The 25,119-nt window shown below is 36.5% G+C and overlaps 3 protein-coding genes across 4 annotated transcripts in view; 1 reads left to right on the top strand and 2 right to left on the bottom strand.

Annotated features, from left to right (window-relative positions):
* The window catches only part of arfgef3 (ARFGEF family member 3), a 40,864-nt gene extending 32,459 nt beyond the window's left edge, over positions 1–8,405 (bottom strand). For both annotated transcript variants that reach the window (XM_043234571.1, XM_043234572.1), the window contains exons 1-7: positions 8,026–8,405; positions 6,770–6,821; positions 6,348–6,429; positions 5,042–5,173; positions 4,700–4,768; positions 1,650–1,772; positions 78–123 (exon numbers count right to left, since the gene is read on the bottom strand). In XM_043234571.1, the coding sequence (XP_043090506.1) occupies positions 78–123; positions 1,650–1,772; positions 4,700–4,768; positions 5,042–5,173; positions 6,348–6,429; positions 6,770–6,821; positions 8,026–8,110 (589 nt within the window). In that variant the 5' untranslated portion in view covers positions 8,111–8,405. The remainder of the gene's footprint in view (positions 1–77; positions 124–1,649; positions 1,773–4,699; positions 4,769–5,041; positions 5,174–6,347; positions 6,430–6,769; positions 6,822–8,025) is intronic.
* A 669-nt stretch (positions 8,406–9,074) lies between these two features.
* fbxo9 (F-box protein 9) lies at positions 9,075–16,026 on the top strand. The gene is made up of 13 exons (XM_043234566.1): positions 9,075–9,250; positions 9,806–9,883; positions 11,390–11,512; positions 11,666–11,723; positions 12,121–12,217; positions 13,341–13,471; positions 13,553–13,667; positions 13,794–13,912; positions 13,994–14,084; positions 14,492–14,587; positions 14,690–14,783; positions 14,870–15,024; positions 15,481–16,026. Exons 1-13 carry the CDS (start codon positions 9,248–9,250, stop codon positions 15,587–15,589), a joined length of 1,269 nt encoding a protein of 422 aa, XP_043090501.1. The 5' UTR covers positions 9,075–9,247; the 3' UTR covers positions 15,590–16,026.
* A 580-nt stretch (positions 16,027–16,606) lies between these two features.
* On the bottom strand, positions 16,607–25,050 carry elovl5 (ELOVL fatty acid elongase 5). The gene is made up of 8 exons (XM_043234567.1): positions 24,842–25,050; positions 23,587–23,651; positions 22,884–23,071; positions 20,623–20,700; positions 19,952–20,123; positions 19,412–19,536; positions 18,532–18,666; positions 16,607–18,451 (listed from the first exon to the last, which is right to left on the bottom strand). The coding sequence occupies exons 2-8, from the start codon at positions 23,642–23,644 to the stop codon at positions 18,332–18,334; spliced, it is 876 nt and encodes a 291-aa protein (XP_043090502.1). The 5' UTR covers positions 23,645–23,651; positions 24,842–25,050; the 3' UTR covers positions 16,607–18,331.
* Between the last annotated feature and the right edge of the window lie 69 nt (positions 25,051–25,119).

Below are 25,119 nucleotides of genomic sequence, written 5' to 3'. Positions count from 1 at the left end.
CAGACAGTTTGACAGAAAACCATGTTTTTGCCTGGCCAACCGTTATCACATTTTCACAGCTTACTGATTCAGTGTACCTTTGCGCTGGTGGACAGGTATGCAACGTTCCTCGCCATCGACACCCTGTAAAAACCCAACCAGACACTTTTACAACATCAGTTCATAAACATCAGTCTTTCGTAAGGAGGGTCAAAATGTTTTCACTGGAGATTTAGAGCTAAAAATGACTTCAGAAAGATGACAGCATCATAATGTTACTTTTACACAGAGATTGGTATGCAGCTAATAAGTATCAGCTGTATACAAACCAACGAACATTTGGTTTTCAAGCACTGAAAATGGGTAATATTCAAGACCCTCCTATATTTGGGACTGAATAATGTAAAGCCTTGAAAAGTCAAATATTTCAAAAGAAAATTCAAAATCTAAAATCATATTGCAATACCTTAAGAATTCTTGAGTTATAGAGTTTTTATGGCAAAATATTGATGGCACCCGGGCTGTTATATTTAATGGCATCGTTTTGACAGAAGAAAACAAGATACATTTCTAGTTATATTTAAGACATTGACTCATTTTTTTGGTTTTTTTGACCACTAAAATTTAATTTACATTTTAATGGTTTACCCCTGGAGCCATATAAAAATTCCAATATCTCTGGAAATGAACAATATTGGGACTTTCTATGTAAGATCTTTTTTTATGAATGAAGGCCAGTATCACTGACACCAGGTAATACTGGTTTCCCTATTTAAATAAAAGTTATTGGTTTCCTCTTTTTTTGTTCTCGATGAACAGGCATCACAGCTGTTGGTTATTACGTTGTTTTTGGCTGCCATTTCCTTAGGAACTGACACTACTGAACGTGGCGTGGTCATACGGACCTGACAAGCATCATATTTTCTCAACTCATCATCTTTTCTGACCCAGTTCAGTCGTTACTAATGAACTGTTGATTTGAATTGGGTGTGTTAGATGAGGGAGACAGGACTGGGATGCTCCAGGACAGTTTTGAAAACCATTTCAGATGCTTTCTTAAATGTAACTCATATATGACATATGCATGAATGGTTTCAAGGCAGCTTGCATGTAGTTTCTTTCTTGTCTGACTCTCGTCTGCCGCTGAAACTGGAGCGCACTTCTGAAACGCCTTCGGTTTGATGTGATTGTAAAGACACTCTGCAACTGAATAAACGCACTTCTTGTCGAGAAAAAATACGAGATGGACAAAGTCGTTTTGAGTGGGGTGGCTCGTTAAAACCCAAAATCTAAAAGGTCCTTCAGATATCTTTAATACATTTTGAGTTACAGGTCTGAAATTTTGGAGAAAAAACCTTGGAGGAAAAGTGTTCTTTCCCCATATTTGAATGGTCACAAATGGCACATAATGCACCAAAGGTTGCTAAAGTCAACACATTTTACTAATAGACCTACCAATCTCTGTATAAAAGTAAGATTAAGATGCTGTCATCTTTCTGAAGTCATTTTTACCCCCCTATAATTTAACTCTGAATCTTGAAAATTGCTATTTACTGTAGATTTACTGTATTTTCATACATGATATTCAATATTTTGGCTACGTAATGAGAAATTATATATCCATGCTATTGTGTTTAATACAACCCTATTTATCACAAAAAGTGACTCACTGTGTTTTCCTGTCTATGGCGTAGTTGTAGGGTGAGGTCTCCAAGAATCTGACTGAGGGTGGCCCTGACTGCTGTGTTGATACTGCGCTGATGACAACTTGATATGTACGTGTCAATACACACCTGGAAACAAAAATGGACAAATATTGCAACAAAAAAGGCTAAAATCATACCTTTGTATTGCTGCAACAACAAAAGTTACCATTTTCACCAGTTTGCAACATTGCTTTATTTTTTCCCAGTTTACCATCTCTGCCTTCAAATCTTGTCAGAATAATTATATATTTTACAAGATATGAATACACATGAAAGCTTGAGTAGACTGATATGACAACTTCTGATACAAACAAAGTTATTTTTGCAATTCGGTTTGGAGCTACTACTAAAGAAATTACACACCTCAGTGACAAAAATGAAATGCACTTTGTAAATCCGTCTCAAAGAAAAAGCAAGAAACCTTTTATTAAAAACTGTGTCACGAGAGAATAAAAAAAATAGCCTAATCAAATGTAATGTCTTGTAAGAGAAAGAGAAAAAAAATTCTATGCGCAGGACTGCAAGAAAAATTAAGTGGTTTATAACCAAAAAAGGCCAACTTAAAGTAATTGGGCATCCATGGAATTACGTTATAACTGCTGTTTACAAAAAGTCTTTTTTCAGACATGATCCAGTCATTTCTACAGAATGCAAAAACATTGCTTTTTTGCAATGCAGGCAAAGATCTGACCTAAAAACAAGGGCACAGTGAATTTAAGTCAGAAAAATTCTAAAATGCTGCAATATACAAAACATTAGGGTTCTTAATGGACACTGCCTTTTAATATAATTTTAAAATATAATTGAAATAATTGAATTTATTTCTGTGACACAGTTCTGAATTTTCATCAGCTATTACTCCAGTCTTCAGTGTCACATTATCTTTCAGAAAGCATTCTAACATGCTGATTTACTATCGATATGAAAACGTTTGTGCGGCTTATTATTTTTGATGATAGTATTTCCTTTCAAGAAATAGTTATCAAATATTGCCTATATAAGTATTTACTATCCCTTTTTGTCCATTTAACGCATGCTTGCTGAATAAAAGCATTCATTTATTTAAACAAAAAAGAATCCAAACATTTAAATTGTAGTGTAAAATGTAAATTTCTGTATTCTGAAAAAAGAGGTACCACAGAGCCCAAAAATATTATGCAGCACGACGTTTCCAACACCAATTATAAATCAGCATGTGATATTTGAAGGATCATACGACACTGAAGATTGGAGAAGTGATGCTAAAATTCAGCTTTGCTTTACAGCAATAAATAATATTTTAAAATATGTGAAATTAGAAAAAAAAAAAGATTTTAATTGGAAAAAATATTTCACAAAATAAATTGTTTTCTTCTGTATTTCTGATCAAATGAATGCCCTGATGAGCATAAATACATCTTTTAAACTCATGAAAAATCCTACTGATCTCAAACTTTTGCATATCAATCAAAAATCATTGTCTCTATAGAGAAATGTCTGGCAAAATTCTCAGTGGAAAATCTACACAACCTATTATACTGAAGAATGATCTGCCGATCAAAGAAGTTGCACTTTTAAAAATAAAAAAATAAAAAAGAATTAAGCAGAAATAAAATTGTTTTCCCAGAAAACCCTTTAGTGAACAGTTCCTAAAAGAACCATTTTTTCAGGGTGAAAAACATTTTAATCCAAACCACATTTTGTTCACTGAAAAGAACCTTTTGTGGAATAAACGTTCTGCGACATTTTTGTTAGGCCTCAAAAAGGTGACTGTGAAATGCAATCTTCAACTAAGCAAACAGAATGACTGACCACAGAGCACCTGCCGCTCTGCCACACACTGGTCACGGACGTGGCATCTAAGACCACTCTTACCTGTAACTATAGCAACGAATGACACAGGCTAGAAAAATCTGTTTCATGATGGAAGTGAGACGTCAGGGAGAGGGGTTGACCGGGTCCTACTGTGCCAGTCTGTGAACCTCTAGACCTAACGAAAACATTTGCTGGTCTTTTGCCAGAACTACGTTTTGTCATTTGAAAACCACTTGCTTTGATATTCTGTTATCAAGTGCAGTGGCATTCAAGCGTCTAAATACTTAATGGGTCTGCTGTATGACTGGACATGCTCTGTCAGAAAGTGCTCACTTTAGCCTTATGGTTTATGGCCTGCTCCCTGGGGCTCTTTGGAGCAGTCCTGTGTGAAAATAAGAGAAGCCTGGCACAACCAGACCCATTCACACATCGTTATGTGCTTTATGAGCCGTTTATGGCCAAACCAGGGGCAAGATAACACACCAAGGGAGTTTAACAAGCAACAGTATATGTTTGCATAATAAATATAATATGCTCAAATCTGCATAGCTACGATTTTCCATAGAATGACAATCCCTCAACAGAAAAAAACTGGTGTGAAGCAACAAGTGAAGTTGAAAAGATGACGAAGATGCGAACTTGCAAAACACCCAGACACTGTTTTCTTTTAATATGCAATCAACTCTTGGTCTGGTGTTTTTTCACAGTTTACCATTGGTCCATATAAAATCCCAAATTTGTAATAAGAACTAAACATGTATGGAACAAAAGCATCAAGGTTTTACATAGACTGTAAATCCTGATATTTTACTAAACTTCTACCCAGGACCATATTTCATATAGACAGAACCATAATTGGTGGTTAAAGGGGGTCAGCAAAAAGGATGGTAAAATAAATACAATCATGATGTACCCTTCACTTTTTTCTTCTTATTTTTTATAGATATTATAATGATCCTAACGACAGAGGACAGCAGAAGGGCTCAATATCTATCACAGGGGTGGGGGTATCTCAGGGGACCATTATACAAGTGTAATGCTGTGATACCCAATCCGCCAGATCGTCCTCATTAAAGCAAAGCATTATAGCACAGCAGTCTTCAAGAATAGATGCCCTTTGATAAGGGCTTTAATGAGAGGGTTGCCAGATTCACTTTACATTAGCAGTTTTCCATTGGTCATCCCATCCTGTCAGTTAAACATCAATAAACATGTCTTACCTCAGCAATTCTCAAGATGTTGTGGCCATTGAGCTCAAAGGTAGAGGAGTAGGTGACACAAAGCAGAACCTACAACACAAGCATTAGCCATTTAATATTACGGCTGCTTGGCAGATTTAACACTTCTGTATTAGAAACAGGAGATCAGGAACACAGTGTATCTAGGGACGCACGTGTGCCAGTAATTCTGAAAATCCATCCAAGTACACCACGGATACAGACACTGAATTGATTAAGCCTGCTAGATGCAGCACATTATTTTTGACACTGACTAAACATTTTCTACAGAAACCACATTTGTGACCTCACACACTAATGAAGAGGGTTGGGACCAGCACGGACCTTCATGACCTCAACCTGCAGGTCTTCATGAAGGGCGGGCGTCACCCTGATGGCTTCCAGGATCTGACTCAACAGCTGCTTCTCTGGAACCTCTGTTTCCACAGCAACAAAGCAATCCTCACAAAGGATCTTCTGTCAATGCCACGGGACAAAAACATGTAAATTGCTGAGCAAATTACGAACCATCACATTAAAAATTTAATATTGGACACCTTGCCTTGATTGTAATCTGAACTGTAAATAAGTGAAATGCATTTTTACATTCTCTAAAAAAAAAAAACGTGAGTAGTTGCATGCAAAACTTGCCATCACAATGTTAGGTACTCATTGTATAAAGAACTGCTGGTTTAAACAAATGATTGCAAAAATGCTGTGAATTTAGTAAAAACCTGATTTGGTAAGTTACTTTGCTCTGTTAAAGGAATAGTTTACCCAAAAATGAAAAGGAAGATATTTTAAAGGAAGTCTATAACCAGGTTGTTTTGGGTGACCATTGACTTCCATAGTAGGACAAAAATACTAATACAAAACAGCCTGGTTACAGACTTTCTTCAAAATATCTTTCTTTGTTCTGCAGAACAAGGAAATTCATGGAGGTTTAGAACTACTTGAAGGCAAGTGGATGATGAGAGAATTTTCTTTTTTGGGTGAACTATTAAAAAAACTGTAACACATTGAATTATCTAAAATTAACGGTTTAATGATCTAAAATTAATTAATTTAATTTAATGAAATTTTCATGTACTGTAAATTTGAAATGCAGTTTTTATGTTACCTTATCAATTAGTCAAAAAAAAAAATTGTGGCACGTCAAGTAAAACAGGAATGTTTTATAATTTGGTATATTACCATCTAATTTTTACTAATTATTACTATTTTTTAATAAATTTAAATATTTTTTTTACTGAATTTAACTTCAACCTATAAAATGTTAAATATTGCTATACTATTTTTAAGGTAAAGTTCAGTCAGACATAGCTGCCAGATTTTTTCTGTGTTGCTCTGTAGTTTCTGAGTGGTTGTTATCTTGTTACTGTGCAGTTGCTGAGGTGATCTGTGTGGTTGCTAGAGCACTGCTGTGCAGTTTGCAGTGTGGGAAATTGCTTTCTGGCCAAAAACATTGTCCATGTAACTTCTATATCTGAAACACTGGAAAACAAGTCATAAGTTTTGTTTGGATAAACCATTGAATAAAGCAGGCTCCAATTATATGAGGTTCTGCTTTACCTCGATGCACCTGAATCATTTTGGTGTCTGTGAAATGTATGTCTTTTAAAAAATGTATAATGTTTAGTAATAAGCACACCTGCATTCCGGCGAGGGCAGTCTGAGCCAGTTTAGTGTTTTTAGACTCCAGTGCCAACTGAAGAGGGAATAAACACTTCGCTCTGCACAAAAATAGTTCACACTTAACATGAAAGATCCGACTCATAAAACCTTTGCATTAAAGCATTTTCTTGTGTCACTCTGATACTTCAGAGAACATCTGGATAAAAGCATCTGCCATACGAATAGATATAAACAAACCTAAGATGAAAATACATTTTACTACTTCAATGCATTTTCACCACGTAAACGAAAGATTTAAAAACAACAAATGCCATGCAAAACATAACAAACGTGGATCATGATGATGTGACAATGCATGTTGAAGAAATACAAACACAAACAATACAATACAACGCAACACAACAATACAGACGTTACATTCAGAATCAAGACACTTGCCTGAGTTTTGACGGTGGTATTTTAACTGAACCGTTCTGAGCCTGAAGCGTCTCTGTACAAAAGCACAAAAAAAAAAATGTTTAGAAATAATAAAATACGTTAATCAAAAAGTGTCAAAAGTAAAAACAGACGAACATCCTTTAAACCCTATGAAGCAGAAATCCCAACAGGCTCAGACTAGAAAACGATTCCACATCAGGCCTCGCTATACTGTCATCTGAGCTATTCATTGATCCTGTAAAATGAGTTACCAACGCAGCATCAGTTTGTTGGCTCAGTATGACTGACAGTCTGTGATATGTGCAATGCAGAAACATTGAGGGGTCAACCGAGGTCTCGAGCTCTACATCATCTTCAACTATAATGTGGTGCGGAATTAGAGCTGCTTTTGCTCATCCACTAAAAGCCTATTAGTTTGAACACAATACAAGACAGAATAAGAACAAGCATCTACAATACATTTAAATATTTATACTCATTATAGTTATACTGTACTAACGATTATAATCGATACATAAAAAAAGTGCATTTTCATCAAATATTCTACTATTTCTGCTCTTACTAACAATATTGCAGATTTAGCTTTTTCATTTTATACCTTAATGTATCATCTTGAAAGAAAACAGATTAGATTACACGGTTAATTGGCAATGAAATAAACATGAAGCATCCATTAAAAAGATGAAATAAACCTTTAAAGCAGAAGCTTCCTTACGGAAAGTCATTTTAAAGCACTGTGGTATTACAATGCATCAATAATAGAAACGTCATGCTAATTTCACACTGAATCATATTCATGAACAGCTATTCTTGATAATATTCCAAGATGTTATGTTACCATGGTACATGTCCAAAACATACTATTAACATGGTCATGAGGCTTTTTATACGCATTTTGAAATTACAGCAGGTTTAAAGCCAAACATTTCGACAGTATAATATTCGACCGAAGGCAAGCAATAAATCCAAGTTTAAATTTTCGTGTTTTAATTGTACTCTTCGCGCCGTTCTAAAAAAAACGAATCTGCAGTTTGACAGCTTACGGAAAACGCATATCTACTGTAACAGCTGTTATATTAGGATTCCGGTCTGAATAAACATCCGTGAAAGGCGGGCACGCGTGTGTTCTCACGGTACACTAGTGTTGTAGTTGCCAAACATTAAAACGTCGTTTAAATATGTTGAACTCGCGTCCCTCGTTTTTTTTTTTATCCGCATTTGCTTTATTCCTGACACAGACAGGTGCAACGTCTTACCGCACGCGACACCACAGGAGTCCCGGATCGCTTTGTGTTTACTGCCCGATGCCTCCTTCTGAAGCTTTCGGAGAATCTCCTCCATTGCGCTGAAGATGACTGAAAAAAATGTTACGTTACTACGTGTGGTGGAAATGATGGTTTCAGGCCTCTTGCCTTAGGCTCAGCATCTCTACAGTAAAGATGATTCACTTTAACAACACTCATACGTCACACTGTACGTCAGTTATTATTGTAAGCGGGGAAGCCGCTGGTACCTAGAAACACTGCAAATAATATAAAGGTTTTGACCACATTAAAGTGGACGTTAGGCTTTTAACTGCTTTCTAGTGCGAGCGCCTGATTTGTAAGGTGGGTGCGCAGCCAGGAGTCCAGCGACTTCCCGTCCGCGAATTAAATTACAAAAACTACTATGGCGAAGGAATACTACTTAATATTCATAAGCCACGCCTTCGTTGTTGGAGAGAAATAACGATACGTCACCATTCTCTAATTAATATGCTATGACTTTCACCTTTTCCATTGGAAGGACGCCTAGCTAATTTGCCAAATATGATACATATGTATGATGTAATCTTTCGCCATAGTACAATTGTAATAATGTTTTTATTTCTCCGCTGGATTTAATAAATGGGTCTGAGGTTCGGTTCAGTTACCTTTACATTTTTGCCACGTTCATATGGGCCAAATAGATAAAATTAAAATGACTTAAATTGAATTAAATAAATACATTTTTTTAAAGAAATCAATAAAAGCATTTATGTATTTATCATTTAATTAATTGATTATTAAAATATGTATTAAATTGTTTGTTCATATTTATACATAGATTTCAACACCAAACAGACTGTGGAATGAGCCATGCCGTGATTCCCGTTCAGACGACGCAATAGTTTTTAATAGTTTTTATATTTTTAAAAATAATTTTTAAATAATTTGAAATAAGGAACGAGTTAACCTTGACAATACATATTGATAACTAATTTAAGTAATGGTGAGCAGACCTTTATTTTTAAACCCCAGACCGGATGTTGTTCTGTCGCAGCAGCAGCTCAGGTGTCTCGCCAGAGCTGCTGTCACACACTCATCGTGATGGCTGCCGTGTGGCGAGCTCGCAAATTTGCCCGCTGTGTCGTCCGCTTCTCTGATCGTGATCTGTAAAATACTCGCTGAAAGCAAGACTTTTAACGCGACATTAAAAGAGCTCGCAAAACAAGCTGCCATGGTCAGTAAAAGCTTGTTTCTAAGATTAGCGAAGCTGCTAATCAGGTGCTAACATTAGCATGTTAGCAGTCATGACGTGTGTTAGTCCTGTCACACACACTCGGGTGTTTTTTTTTGTTTGTTTTTTTTTACTGACTAACGGTCTGAAATAATTAATTAAACGTTTTTCGTGTAATAACACATGCAAAAATGTTCTCGTGTAGGGTTATTTGTAGTAAGCAGTGTATGCATGTTTACAAAGTTTGGAGTTTTGCAAATCACGCAACAACTATATATGTGTTTCCATGCACTGAATGAGAATTAACTTGATAGTCTATAGTTTGTGTTTTGAAATTTTAGTGCAATTATTTTTTGTTTTATTGCTTTGGGCCTGGTCGTAATTGCTTACTTGTCTTTGATTGGTCGCTCTTATTTTCCACGCCAAACATGGACGTGGTTATAGTTTTTAATCGGGGCTTTGATCTGCGTCACTTCTTTTTAAACTGTCTGTATGTATTTTCACCTACTTAATATACAAATATGTCATTTGAAATGACTGAATTTGTGTTATTTGTAGGCTGAAAGCAACCAAAACACTGATGATGGCACTGTTGAAGAAGGGGGAGATGAAAATACAGAGGATTCTAATATGCAAGTTAGTGAACCTGGTCTCCTTTTTTTATTTATTAATAAATTAAAACCCTCTTTATGCAGATAATACACAAATCATTACTACTCCAAAGGGCGCAAGCATTTTTTTTTGGCATTTTTAATGACTTATTATTTACTTTTCTGAAGTTACTTACCTATTCAGATGATATGACAACTCTCACTTTCTCACTCTGTTTTGCTAAGGAGTGAATTCAGTTCACTCTCATTGGCTGAAATCAAGTCTCACCCTATCATTTATCTCCGTAAATTCTTAGAATTGATAACTCATTGACAATAAACATGTGCTTCCTTATCTTCACAAAACTAAATGCTCACTTGTCAGAAAGGTTCCAATAAAGTATTGTCTTTTGTTATTATGGGCCCATCTAAAGTTTTATTGCATCTCATGGCTGTGTCCTTTATGAATAATGTCTGTGCATGTATGTAAAACAACAAACTGATGATTTATATATAATTGTGTAATTGTATATGCATTGTTGTGATTAATTGTAACTAGAATAATAACAATAGATATAACAATAGTTGCCTGCTGAAACTGAAATGTATACTTCTTCATCATAACTAGAAAATGCATAAAATTAAACAATCACGCAGCTGAGTCATACCTGAATAAGTCCACCTTTTCAGATGATGTTAGTGGCTTGTACAACGAAATATGGTGGAGTAAAATGGTTTTGAATCTATCATCAATCGTTGCGTAATACACTATTTCACATACAGTTCATACATTTGATTATTTTTTTCAAATTGCTAGGTCATGGATTGTCCCACCTTCATGGTTCTGATGTCACCCGATTACAGAAAGTCCCCTTAACATCAATAGCCTTTGAGATAGATGTACAATATAGCAATTACATAGATTTCTTTAATGTGAAGACTAATATAAAACATTTACAACAAATATCAAATCATGGCAGATCTGGATAGAAAAAAAAAAAAAAATAGCATGGATGGCTAAGTCTACTACAGACTACAGACCTGCTATGCAGATACTGTAGGACGATAATGGCAAAAATATTGATTGTCCCAAAAGATTAGTAAAGCTACTCATTTGAAATGGTTACCATGTTTCAAAGTACTTATGTGGACTCTACAGACAAACTGGTACAAAAGAGATTTTGCCATTTTAAGCGGTATCGAATTCTGGCTTGGTGGCCCATGAAAAAACTGCCATTAAAAGACTTTCCTTAATGGCCAGTGTCACCTTTATTTATATAGCGTTTTTTTCAAAACGATTGTGACATAGTGTTAACAGTGTTAAACCTGAAAATAATGTCACCATATCCTCTTACTGTTGAAACCCTTTCACTGAGTGGCTAAATGCTGTTATGTAAAGAACTTTACTCTTTAATCAGTTGATTATAGATAAAATAAAGTCTGGGCAAATTCAAGAATGGTGGGAATATCCATGAAAGCTCATCGGTCCGAAGGTGTGGGAATAACAATTTATATATAAGTAGAGATCTGGAGCAGATTTTTGATGTTTCAGTTGGAGCTCAGTGCTTTTCGAGCGAAGTGGATGTCTGAGCTTCAGCCCAGTTCAGGTGGAAGGAAAAGCATCCCTAAAACCGCTGACCTGAAGAGGAGACAGGAAATCGCTAAGGAGGAAAAGGTGAGAGTTTGTGAACATTCATAGTGGGTGCTGTCGCACATATTAGATCCTCTACGAGAAGAGATCATGTCGTGACTAAAATAACTCTGATGTGTAATGCTATATCCTTCACTTGGCCCCGTCTCATCACTGATTGTAAATGTGTACTTATAGGCCCGAGAGCTGTTCTTGAAGGCTGTTGAGGAAGAACAGAATGGAGCAGTTTATGAAGGTTTTTATTTATTGACAGACTTTTTTTATTCAGAACATATATTAATGGGCATTTGTAAAAATGATATCTACCAGAACAATGTTTGTCTTGTTTTATTTCAGTTTGGAAATTTTGTTTGTCATTTTTCGTTTGAGTTTGTCAAGCTGAAAGACTATTTGTAATTGTTCTTATCACTTTTGGTTTTGTTATTTTTATTACATTTATTTATATAAAATTTTCAAACTGTAAATTGGCATATGGATTTTTTCTAATTATATATGATTCAATTGAATTGTGAAATTTCCTCTTTCCGTGAATATAGTCACAGTTGCTGACGTTAAATCATAAATAAATGAAACTTATAAAAATGGATTCCGTGAAGGCTGCGGATATAAATTTCCCCGTTTTGATTTTGCAGCCATCAAGTACTATAAGAGTGCAATGCAGCTGGTACCGGACATTGAGTTTAAGATCAACTACAGCAGAACTCCTGACCCGGACCGTGGTGGGAGCTAGTAAGTGCTCGGGTGCAGAATAAACTGTCATGGAAGAATTAATGAACATAATTAAAAAATAGAACTTTTAATAACATTTGATATATATATATATATATATATATATATATATATATATATATATATATATATATATATATATAAGATTAAATACATATAAAGTAAGGCTCCCAATGGTGGATGAACGTTTGCTGCGTGTTGGGTCTTTTCAGCGTGTAAAGTTATTCAATTTTAGGTTCAGTTCAAATCTGAGACTCGAATGACCTCAAATTTAGGTTAAAATGTTTTTCATTCGTATTCTTCTGATATTTGATTATTCTAGTTAACTATTTTATTTACTTGTTAATTTGGGTTCTCATGTCGATGACAACTTAATCTACTAGAGTCAATAATTAATTAGTGAAACAGAATAAGACCAAAAGTAACCATTTATTTTCAGTCAGGTAAATATGTAATATATCGATTACATAGCCAATTTAAAGACATCAAATCATATTAGTATGAAACAACTAATTCTCAAAGATTAATTTAAACATAAAATATGTAGACCTGACTTTCACACTTCAGAATCGGCTACAGAATTGCCCGGGACCCTTTTGCAACATTTCCTTAATTTCATTGGTGATGAGTATTTGGCTCAAGGACTGCATTTAGTCACATTAAAGGCGTTCAGCTCGGATTATGACTTTTTGCTATTTGCGGACAAGTCAAGTTCTTCCACACTGACTCAGTCAATCATTTCCTTTTAAACTCTGACTTTTACACAGGCATTATCATGTTAGAATGCTAGAAAGGGTCTTGTCCGAACTTTTGCTATAGAATTGGAAACATGCAATTCATCATTATATGCATAAATATTAAGTTTTGCACTCATGAAAATGACTGAAGTAGTCAGATCTGTTTATCGGAAGGGAGTGACCCAATACTTTTGGCAATATAGTGTATGTATGGGTAATTGGCAAATAAAAATTGCACTGTGTTCTATAGTGTGAAATATTTTTTTTTCCCATTACATCATGTACCCATATATATACATATATGAACTTTTTATATGCTTTCAGTACTGATTGATTGCAAGTTTGATTGCATGATGAAATGCATTTTTGATCGTTCCTGTCGTTAGCTTGGAGGACAACGAGAATGATCAGGAAATAGGCGATCTACTGACGTACTTTCAACAGCAGCTGACTCTGGGGGATGGCACCATGAAGCTGTGTGAGCCTGAGACAGACACAACTCAAGTGCACGTCTCAGGTAATTCTCAGACAGGAGATAGTCTATGTGGACTTCTCGAGTTTACGCGTTGCCCTAAAAGTTCCTTTTTCACGTCCACAGCTTTGCCCTTCGAGGTGCTCATGTATATCTTCCGCTGGGTGGTGTCGTGTGATCTGGACCTACGAGCCTTAGAGCAGCTTTCCCTTGTTTGCAGGGGTTTCTATATCTGTGCGAGGTGGGTTCACACACTCACCAAACATCAGAGTGAACCAGCTTCCCTGCTAGCGTTACGGCGGCTTGTGCTCAAGAACAGCACTCAGATTTCTCTATCACAAGTGAATTTGTGTGCATCTTGCTTCAGGGACCCGGAGATTTGGCGATCTGCCTGTTTGAGGGTGTGGGGGCGGGGCTGCACCAAAATGCTGCCGTTTTCATCCTGGAGAGAGATGTTTTTGGAAAGGCCACGCGTACGCTTTGATGGTAATCCCATGCCTTTGTGTGTCTTCTTATTTTTGTGTGCCGCATGTACAGCATTTACTAAAAGTCGGTTGGTTTGTGCAGGTGTTTACATCAGTAAAACATCATACATACGTCAGGGGGAAGAGTCTCTCGATGGCTTCTACAGAGCTTGGCACCAGGTGGAGTACTACAGGTGAGCTTTGGGCTTTAAAGGATGCTCCACTCAAATCGTTGTGTAGTTCCAAACCAGTTAGACTATGCATTGTGTCATGCACCCCTGGATTAAAATTAAAATTGATTTTAAAATAAAATGAAATCAATTCTTTGTGTCTGGGACTTAAACATGAACTCAAACCTTGTTGATGGTGTTTGTTCAATGGTAAAGTATGATAATTACTAACTGCGCTATAACATACTGTTTTATAGTACAACCAATTAAAAAAAAAACTATAATATTTCTTTGCCTGTAGTTTAACCATTTGAGACATTTTTCTGAAATTTGCAAGAACAGCATAAAAAGGTTTAATAGAGTGTCCCTTTATTGTCCAGAATCTGTTTTGCTCAGTGTTTATGGGGCTTTGACGAGACATGATCTTTCAGGTACTTGCGCTTCTTCCCCGACGGTCAGGTGATGATGTTGACCACACCCGAGGACCCTTTGGTCACCGTCCCAAGGCTGCGCAGCAAGAACTCCAGGTATGTGTCATGGGCCTAAATAACAAACCCCGGCTCTGAAATCAACTTGGCTGAAAGCCATGAGCCATCTTTGAGTCATTTATTGGTCTTTGATTTCCACAGGGTGGATTCCATCATGCTCGGCCATTATCGGCTGTCCCAGGATACGGACAATCAAACCAAAGTTTATGTTGTTGTCTCTAAGAGAAAAGAAGAGGTGGGTTTGTGCAAGTTTATGGCCCCTTTCCTATCCTATTTCTTTGTCATTTTACTAGAAATGGAACCATTGTCATCTTTTAACAGAAGGTGGCAGAGTACCAGAGGAGCCGGTTCTGCAGGCGGAACCCAGCCCCCGAAGCAGAACGCTCCTTCCATGTAGGACTGCAGCTATCCTCAGGAGGGCGGCAGCGCTTCAACAAGCTTGTGTGGATCCACCATTCCTGCCACATCAACTACAGGTATCTCAGCGATCTGCCTTCTCCAACACATCTGATGAAATGCCACCCGCCGTCTGTTCACGCAATTATTCATATTCATGAATAAGCTGAACTTTGCAGAGGCTGCAGAATTTGATTCTGGCACTCAAATATGAGAAATGTAATCTGTGTGACTGACCACTATAGTTTTCTTTTTTAAAAATTGAGCGTTTAACTTTCAGTTACACAAGGACCGACGCTAATGAGAAAGTTCGCATACACCTTGCAGAATCTAAAATTTTTTTTGTGCATGTTACATATTATATAAATGAAGTTATACAAGTTATAGGATATATAAAGCCTTTTTGTCACTGTTTTAGTAAATTTTAAAGAAGAACATGAGATATTACTGCTTGGACAATGACTGGACTTGTTTCAGAGCAGTCAGTAGGCAGTGATCGTTTGTGACCTTGTACTCTTTTCTTCTCTTCCCTGCAGATCGACTGGGGAAACAGTTGTCACTGCATTTGATGTAGACAAAATGTACACGCCTCTGTTTTTTGCACGAGTGAAGAGCTACACCGCCTTTTCAGAGCGTCCACTGTAGGACGAGCCAAGCGATGCATGCAGTCACACGACCCTTGACCCCTCAAGGTTTACACCTCACTGCCACCTCCATTAGCTTTCCCTACTGCTTCCAGCCCCGAGCTCTTTCTTATGAATGTAAAAGAATGGTGTGAAATTTTTAGATTCCTACAGTCTTAACTGCAGCTCAAAGCATTATGTTTTGTTTTCATAGTAGTGTAAGATCTGTCTCGCTCATATTGTAAAAAGGAAGATACATATATATATATATATGTACACACACACACACACACACACACACACACACATATATATGTGTGTGTGTATGTATGTACATATGGTTGTCTGTAAGAAGTTTCAAGTTGACTGTGATGAATGTTCACTTCGTGTTTTGTGAATTTCAGTGAGGGAATATACCTACTGACAACTGGAACACCCAAATAAATGAGCTATATTGTGTTTTGCCATCTTTTCTTTTACGTGTTAAAATTGTGTTGCATAATACCCAATGTCAAATTGAAATTTTATCAAAATGTTTCCTGCATGTTTCTGTTCAATATTTAGGGAAAGGGTTTTGTATACAGATTTTCTAATAGCATTTTCAAGTTCAGTTTGTTTTCTCGGCCGGACCCTGCATTTTGAACGTCTTTGAACCAAGCACCCTTCAGAAATCAGGTTTAGAATTTGATAAAGAGGACAGATATAATCCAACCATAACATGCTCAGAGATTTGGGGACTGAAGGGGATTTAGTTCAAGGGGGATTGGATCCGTGACAATATCCAAGAGAATATAAAAGCAATGATAATATTCTCTTTCAAATCCACCGAGAAACCTTTTCTTTGTGATTATTTGTCCTAGTTTGTCATGGCCATGGTTAGGGAAGTTTATATTTCTGATTTCTAGGTCTAAATAAGCATTTGTAGTGGTCTAGCTCTTGCTTCAGAAACTCATTATAGTAGAATTAAGCCAAAAAGAAAAACCTTTCAAGATTTAAAACCTCAAAATACAATTCCAAGTAAATAAATACTGACACGTGATTTATTTCCAAATAAAAATCACTTTATTGGTATTGTGTCTGATGTTAACAGCCTACTTATTGTGTTAATACTTCCAGAATTAATTCTTGTGATACTACTGTGCTATTAGCATATGATATCTTGTACATTACATGGGTAGGTCTACATTTCTGCACTAAAAGCATGAATTGACAGCATTATATCATTTACCAGGGAGGTGTTACAGTAATGCAAGATATCATTAATTATCCTAAATGGAATACTAGCAGAGGGAATGATTTGGTTATTATATTATTTGAGGAACTGGAACTGTTTTGCGTTACAGTTAGTGGTGTTGTTTTTCTGTAGTTCTTTAATGGTTTAACACACCTAAATTACACTTTAACAGCAGGCTAGATTAAGTAAACAGTTTGTTCAAACACAAGGACAAAATTAATGTCGCTTGACAAGATTTGGAATGCTGGTACGAAGAACGAGTATGTTAGGCGGTTGAAATACACATTGCATACTGATTTCACGTTCTAAGTGATTCTAAATGGGTCTAAAGAACTGTGCTGCATTATTCAGCGTTTCAGAAAGGAAAGGAAAAGCGTTACAGAGTTATAAATGCATCGTTACAGTGCGAGCCATTGTTCGTGGTTTTGTTAAAAGTCAAAGTACTGCGCTGAATCTGTTGCGACATTTTCGACACCAGTAAATAAAGCGGAAGCTACTGCTTCCTTTTTTGCAAGCAAGGGTTCATACAAAGCTAGCCATGTAAACAGAACAAAATGTAAAAATGAAGGGATATTAAACTGACATCTGCAGGATGGAGATACTGTGCCAGTGGTTTCATATTCAACAGACAACTGTCCAACGCACGCGCAGGGCTATCTGGATGAATATACTAAACCCTGGGTCATGCCTGGCTCATATTTCACCAACAAATTAAAATATTACAATGGCATTGTAGTACAGTAAATTTGTCATGTAATACTGTAAGAAAAAAAAAAAAAGTATTAATAATGAGGTCAAAAAAATATAACCTGGACACGTTTTCATGACATTCAACAATTATTTAGTTAACTCTTACCCCCAATTTCACAGACAAGGCTTAATCTAGACCAAGACTAAAATGCATGTTTGATCCGTCTCAGTCGAAAATATCTTGCTCTGACCTATCTTTAAATACGGTCATTTTTGTTGCCTTAAAAAGTTGCTTAAATGTCTTAATTTAACTCCTGGCTTAAACTAAGCCCTGTTTGTGAAACCGGGCCTTCTCCCATAAAGCTACATAGCACCCATTATCTCTGCATTTTTCAAGGTACTGTTTTGACTTTAACACACTATCTTCTACTGAGTGTAAGATTATCTGTCTGTGCTATAAAACAGTATAAGCTGCTACCGTGTTTGATTCAGCTCATAAGTATGACGTTCTTCTGCATACTTGTCAAATTCTTCTAATACATTCTTCTTTATGTCTACAAGCAAGCTTTGTGTGCAAGAGTGCAAATTAGTACAGTATTAAATGTTAGCCATCTTTGCATTTCAAGGAAAAAACAAAAAACAAAAAATGTCATATGAAAAACAACAAAAACTCAAGTACACTGGCTGAAGCTCTCTTTTCTTCATTTTTGGATTCAATATGAACAGCATGAGGTTGCAGTGTGCAAAAAACGTCAGAAGTCTCTTAAAGATGAAATGGCTGTAGCGTGGTAAATGGATAGACATACATGAAGCTCCTCTGCTCCTCTAATACCAATAACGTCAATCTGTACGCGCTTTCCTGTATTTAACATTCTCGTTGGATGTCACCCCATTAGTGTGACCATTAATTGCTCCGTTCGAGTAATCGGTCTTCCGGGACCCTGCGTGTCTCTTATACGTCTGTGGAGCAAAGAACGGAACAATGTGAGCAATTTTTCAAGCCATACTTCGGTGCAATAACGTTCTTGATGCTCATTTACCTTTATGTAGAAGTTTGTAAAGAGTAAGATGAGAGTGATCATGTAAGTGATCTGGAAATACAGCCAGCCCATTGGGAAACCACATGGCCAAACCACAGCACAAGACGTCTGGAACATGGTCAGCACAAACTGGACCTGAAAGAGGAAACGGCCATCAGTTATCCGCCATCGATCATTTTTGAATACGACTGATTCTGCAGTTAGGTTATACAAGTTAACACTTAAAACAATAATGTGAGTGACGGGTTGCTGTAGCGCCTCAGCAGTGGGAAGTGTGCGCGATTATTGCTTCTGCTTTAATACCAGATCGAGCTCGAAATATAAAAACAACCGAAGGCAAGTTAAAAGAAAGAGGAAACAGTATTACAGGATACAGTTATCACTCAAACAGTGTTTTAACCGCACAAAGATGCCATTGTAACATCCTGTTGTCACATAACGTCGCTTTTAACTCAGAGAAAAAAATAAATGAATATATATATTATACACATGCACACTAATATATTACATATACAATAAAATATGTATTTGGTGACCAATCGTTAGTCAGCTAGAATTTCTTCCTTCCTAAATATATGCACCATGTAACATGTTCATTAGAATTTGTATTGTTCTTCTTTGTAGAATTTGAAAAATAAATAAATAAATAAATCATAAACCAGTATATGTTTATTTTACTATATTAGCATATTGAAAATAATGTAGTACCAACTGACTCACGTATATTTAGCAGCTTTAAATCCCTAATCAAATCAAATTGCAAGCGTGTGAATGTCATGAAATTAATGTCAAAACCCAGTTTTTTTTTAAAATAGAAAATTACATTGAACACGCATTTGTTTGGTCCTTATAGAAGATTGTAGTGAAAGCGTGTACTTGCCAGCTGCCCTTGAGTGATGTACTTTTTCCACCACAGATACGGTCTCATGGCTGGGACGGCAGAGAGGCCGTAATACGAGTACATCAGCACATGGATGAAGCTGTTAAACGTGGCGCCAAAGTAGGCTGAACAAACAAAAGAGCAGCAATATCACAAATCAAACCAACCACATACATCACAACAACACATTAGGTTCTTTATGACTTCGTATATTTTAAAATATACGATCGATCGCACAGATTTCTTAGATATTATTATTTTCACAAAAAGCCAGCTTTATGCAGTCAATAATCGGTTACCACAATCTATTCCAAGCAGTAAATGGATCCGTTAATGCCAGAGATCGACTCAACAAACTCCTTTAAATATCACGCTGCATTATGCAAACAGTTATTTAAAGACCACCTGGACAAGCATTTTTATCCTGTTCTGTTTGCTTTGTTTTGTTTTTATGCGTCTGAATAATTCAGCACATAAAATGCACCATAAGCTCCTTTAGAGGCCTTTAACTGCGAAAGCAGGGCAGTTTGAACAACTTACAGTGGCCACACGGCACCCAGTTCATGACGAACCACCAGATGTTGAGCATGGTGGCATGATGGTAGACGTGCAGGAACGTGATCTGGTGGTTGTTCTTCCTCAGAATGAAGAAGAAAGTGTCCATGAACTCAATGAGTTTGGAAAAGTAATACCACCAAAGTACATTCATCATCTGAGGAGAGATTAAAAGAAATGGTATCATTAAGTTTCTATTTGAAAATGACTTTAACGTCTTTAAAACTTGGAAGTATATATTTAAAAAAATATTGTACTTGGAATAAAACTGTACTTGCAGATATCTATACATCTAATTGAAACCTTTCCTCTTTTATAATGTCAGATCTGTTTCAGAATTGTGGTATAATGCTTACATTTCTAATATGATTTTTAATATAATACTGATCCTGAAATCAACCTCCACAGCTCCATGCAGTGGATCATGAGATAACTGCTCTGCCAAGAACTTCTCAGCTACATGCTGACTTAAATTAGCTTGTATATAAAGAACTCTTAGACTCCTATCAAACAATACAGTGATGAAGGCAATGGGACCATTCAGGAACAGCACACTCACGTATTCCACCCGTGGGGAATGACTGTGTCTTTAGTAAGAGTAAAGCCGAAGCTTACATTTCTCCAAATCTCACACAAAGTAAACTTTTTCGTGTTACCCTGTTGTCAGCCTCTCCTCCACTGTGAGTGTTCTGGCAGAAGAAGTTGTACCCGCCTTGATACACTGACATTACCAGCTGCAGAGACAAAAACACAACGGAATACAATAACCATTAGTCATCCAGCGCAACAATCGGATATTATTATTATTATTAAGGGGGGGCACAACCACATCCTTTTTGTGAAGAAAGCTTCAAGTAAGTGTATAATATAAAATTCCCAGCTGCAGAGGCTCGCAGGTGTGCGGCTGATGCGTGGAGGTATTTTACTGCCGACTCGTGCAGAAGACTCGACAAAAGCGCTTCATTTTTCCACATTCATTCTTTCGTCTTGCACGCTCTCGCTCTCACCTCTCTCTCAACGCTGTGCGGAGCTCCTGGAACATCTCCCATCGGCCTCTAAATCTGTCATTGTTCATTGTCTTATTTTGAATAAAGCCCTTGTTCAAGTTTTTTTAGCAAATGCCGTATGAAAGCTGCACATCTGTCCCCTTCGTAAAATGATACGAAACCTCAAATAAGGTTCTCGTTAACACCTGACCTCGTGTCACGGGTGAAGGGGACAGCTCCACTGAAATATTTGCTTTAAAAGGATATTCAGGGAACACAAAGCGCTGCTCGACTGTCAATATAGCCGTAATTGCTTTGGCCTGACGGAGCTTCTCGGGGGTCAGAGGGTTGATTTTGTCACAGAGCAGCATGCACCACTGCCTCTCTCTCTCTCTCTCTCTGAAGTCCTGAAGTGCAGTCCCAGCATTCACTCTCTAACTTGGCGAATTCCTCTTCAAACCAAATAACTCACAGAACGTTCCAGCATAGGACCGGCGGTTTGGAAAATGAATAGGTAATGCTTGTTGATGTTAATTTATAAACATACTAGCATCTATTGTCCGTGTATGTTTGTTCATTGTTAACTTGCATAATACTCACTTTAATGTATGCTTTAATTGTTAACTTTTTTTCAGTTTCTTTGTGAACTTTTGGAGCATCCGGTTACAGTTCGGTGTGTTTATTTGCATTTTGTTCAACGTGAACAAAAGGTCGGACGCGTTTGATGTGAAGTGAGCAAATTTCCTTTTTTGGATGAACTATTCCTCTAAGAGAGAATAGATGGACATTTGTAGCCTCAAGCTTTCTTTCTCTAATGAGACTGCCATGAAACAGCTTTGAGGCAATTGATAGCTAAGATCATTTGTAGCTAACATATCTGTGAGCTTATCCTGGATTTTAGTGTTAATTATATTGGACAATGGGTCGGTTTTGCAACGTAGATACTGCAGAGAGTGTGAATTAGGCAAGAAAGGACTCTGAACTTTAAGGTGCACATGGACTGTGACTCATCAGCTGGTTCGTCCTGCTCAGTTTCCAAAAAGTCAAACCATCAGTTTCAAAGTGCATGTCATCCCAACACCAATTTCAAAGGTCCCGGTCCCATTCAAATATACAGATCAGAGGTTGTCGTCCCCGGGCTCCTGGAGAGCCATACTTCCTGCAGACTCCCGCACACTTCCTGCCTGCTATTATTAGGGAAACCTGAAGACCCCGGTCGCTGCTCCTAGACCCCTGCTCTAGATTGCGCTACATCTGTTACAATGTAAAATCAATGAAAATTGACAGGCATTTGCAAACACTTCAAAACAGAAAGACGACAAACACATTTTACGAATCTTCGGTAGCGGGAAAAGACCGTGTTATTTTAATATGGAGATTTTAATGCGATTTATTCTTCTCATTTTAATTACAGTTAAGTTCTGGTGCTATAATTGCTTTTGAAAATGTCTGCATAGCTTTCTATTCATTTTAACTCCCATTCCCCTGGTTTTACAGACAAGGCTTAAGCCTAGTCCTAGACTAAATGTAAATCTAGTCTGAAAAACTGATTGTAAAACAGTCGTTTTGTCTTAAGATGTACACCAGTAATTCTTTGTTTCTAAGGAATGTTTATAAAAATTACCTAAACTGTGGCCTAATCTTGTCTTAGGCTGAGCCCCGTCTATATAATTTCATACATTATATTAGTACAAAATGCTTTGGGAACTAGAAAATACAAAATAGTTCAGAAGTAATACTACATTTTTGTTATAAAACACTCATATTATCTTTTTTGTTCAGGAAAACTGATACTTCCAAATGGTGACATGTAAACTTGGATGATCAAGTTTCACTTTTTGGACTTTTTTTTGGAAATTTCGATTCTGAGTGTGTATCAAAATGGATTTCTTAAGATACGAAAGCATACATCTTGTTCATAGAAAGCCTACCTCGTAAAACATGTAGAGAGACAGAAGTGTGAGGCCGAGGTTGTACGGCAGTAGCAGTGCCCTGCATGAGTATGGCTGTCTGTTCTTCATGTATTTTGGTCCCATCCACACAACCAGCAGGTACATGGCAGTGAAGACGAAAGTGGGGATATAGTTGTCCAGTAGAAGCCATCCTCTAACTCGAGGATCTGCAATCGATAGAGCACACAACTATCCTCACGCATAAGCTAATAGCTTCGGGATGTTTAATGAATAGTCAGTTGTTCCTCTGCACCAAAAACGGTTTTAAATGCTCCTTATTCCAATTCAGTCAGAATGTTTTTTTCTATAGCACTGCTATAATCTTACTCACAGCGCAGGCTGAGATTGCAATGATTCCCAATCTGATTAGATTATTCATATAATTTTTTAATGAGCTTGGAAACCAAGATACTGGGTTGATACAACGAACATTTTACGGATCAAATAAACATTGGTTTAGTTCATTGCCAGACTGAGATCACATGCCTGTTTGACATATGACAAGTCATAAATAATGCAGTTTATTGATTTAGCTTTGGAAATAAAAGTGAGAACGCGTTCCATTTGCTAAATCTGCAAAGTTTGTTTAAAGGTTTGCCATACAGGAACACAACATTGAGAAAAGTTTAGCTAAGATTGCAAGAAAGACAGTTAAAGACTTAAAAAAAAGTGTTGGTCTTACCCCTGGGTCCCATCCAAGAGTCAATATAAGTGTTAACTCTGTGATTAAAGGCCTCCATGATCAACCTTCCAGAGAAATCATATGAATATTACTCTATTCGTTTAAACAAGACTCAGAGCAAATATACATTGAGCCTGTCTTAGAACATAATAAAACTGATTAAAAAGGGCAATAGAAGTTAACCTTATAAATCCTTGTTAGAACACTTATTGATTAAAGCAATAAAAATGGCTGCCTACAGCGAGGACTACCATCCATCAGGTTAAACTCTCTTGATCGCCTTTTGTAGTGTTTATAATCCAGAAATTTTTTTTTGTTAGCAGGAATGAAGATGAGAATTCATAAACATCGGAGAACATTAAATTATTGCGAGACATTTGTTTCTCCACACACCTTAAACTGGAGTATAATTTATTATTAAAAAATAAAGTATAATATTATTATTAAAAATATAAATATATATATATATATATATATATATATATATATATATATATATATATATATATATATATATATATATATATATATATATATATATATATATATATATATATATATATAATATAATATATATTTATAGTATACACATATATATATATACATACATATATATAATATATATAATTAATTTTATTTATTTAAAAAAAATATTTATATATATATATATATATATATTTTTCATCTATATATCATATATATATATATATATATATATATATATATATATATATATATATATATATACACACACACAGCATGAAAATTGTGGGCTACATCTCAGGACAACCAGTAAGGCAAACTAATATGGTATTATCATGTATTCATTATGAATTCACAATCTGTAAATGTGATTACATTGTAGATGTAATAATAGCCTACATCCAGAAGCCAACATACAATAAAAAAAAACCTGACAAAGTCTAAATGCATAACAAGTAATAAAAACGTGATTAAATACAACGACTGCTGAAATTTAAATTCTGATTCATTATACCGCCGTTACTGGTTTGCATGTCGACAGGAGAATTCAAATTAAAAAGACTATCAGGGAACGTTTCGCTAAGACTTCTTCGTCAGAACAAATAAAGAAGGGCTTCTCGTGACATGCTCATAAATCTAACGCTTCTAATCTCTCATAAAGTCATATGATGCTAGACACGCCGCATTAGAGAGGTCACAGACAGCGCAGTTTCTGGGTATTTAGATCTCTTTAGCGTCACGGCCAGCAGGAATATCCAGAAGCATCTCTTACCTTTAGTCTTTAGACAGATGTTTGCCTCAGCGCTCAGTCCTGTGCGGATGGTGTCGTCAGTGCGAAAGAGTGGAAAAAGCTCGTGAACTAATGAGCGTCATGAGTGTCTGTAGTCCACCTTAAACTGATGCGTATAACGGGCCGTGTTCGAATAACTCTCTTTATACTGCCGCTCTAGGGCAAAGTCTGCGAGGCTAGCACACTGCGTCCCCCACCGCACTTTTACTGCCACGCAGATTTAAAAATCCAGACGCGTTCCATTCCGAGCACAGAAGTAC

Source organism: Puntigrus tetrazona, unplaced genomic scaffold (assembly GCF_018831695.1).
Source record: "Puntigrus tetrazona isolate hp1 unplaced genomic scaffold, ASM1883169v1 S000001170, whole genome shotgun sequence".
Taxonomy (NCBI): domain Eukaryota; kingdom Metazoa; phylum Chordata; class Actinopteri; order Cypriniformes; family Cyprinidae; genus Puntigrus; species Puntigrus tetrazona.
This window is presented reverse-complemented; position numbering and strand designations above follow the sequence as displayed.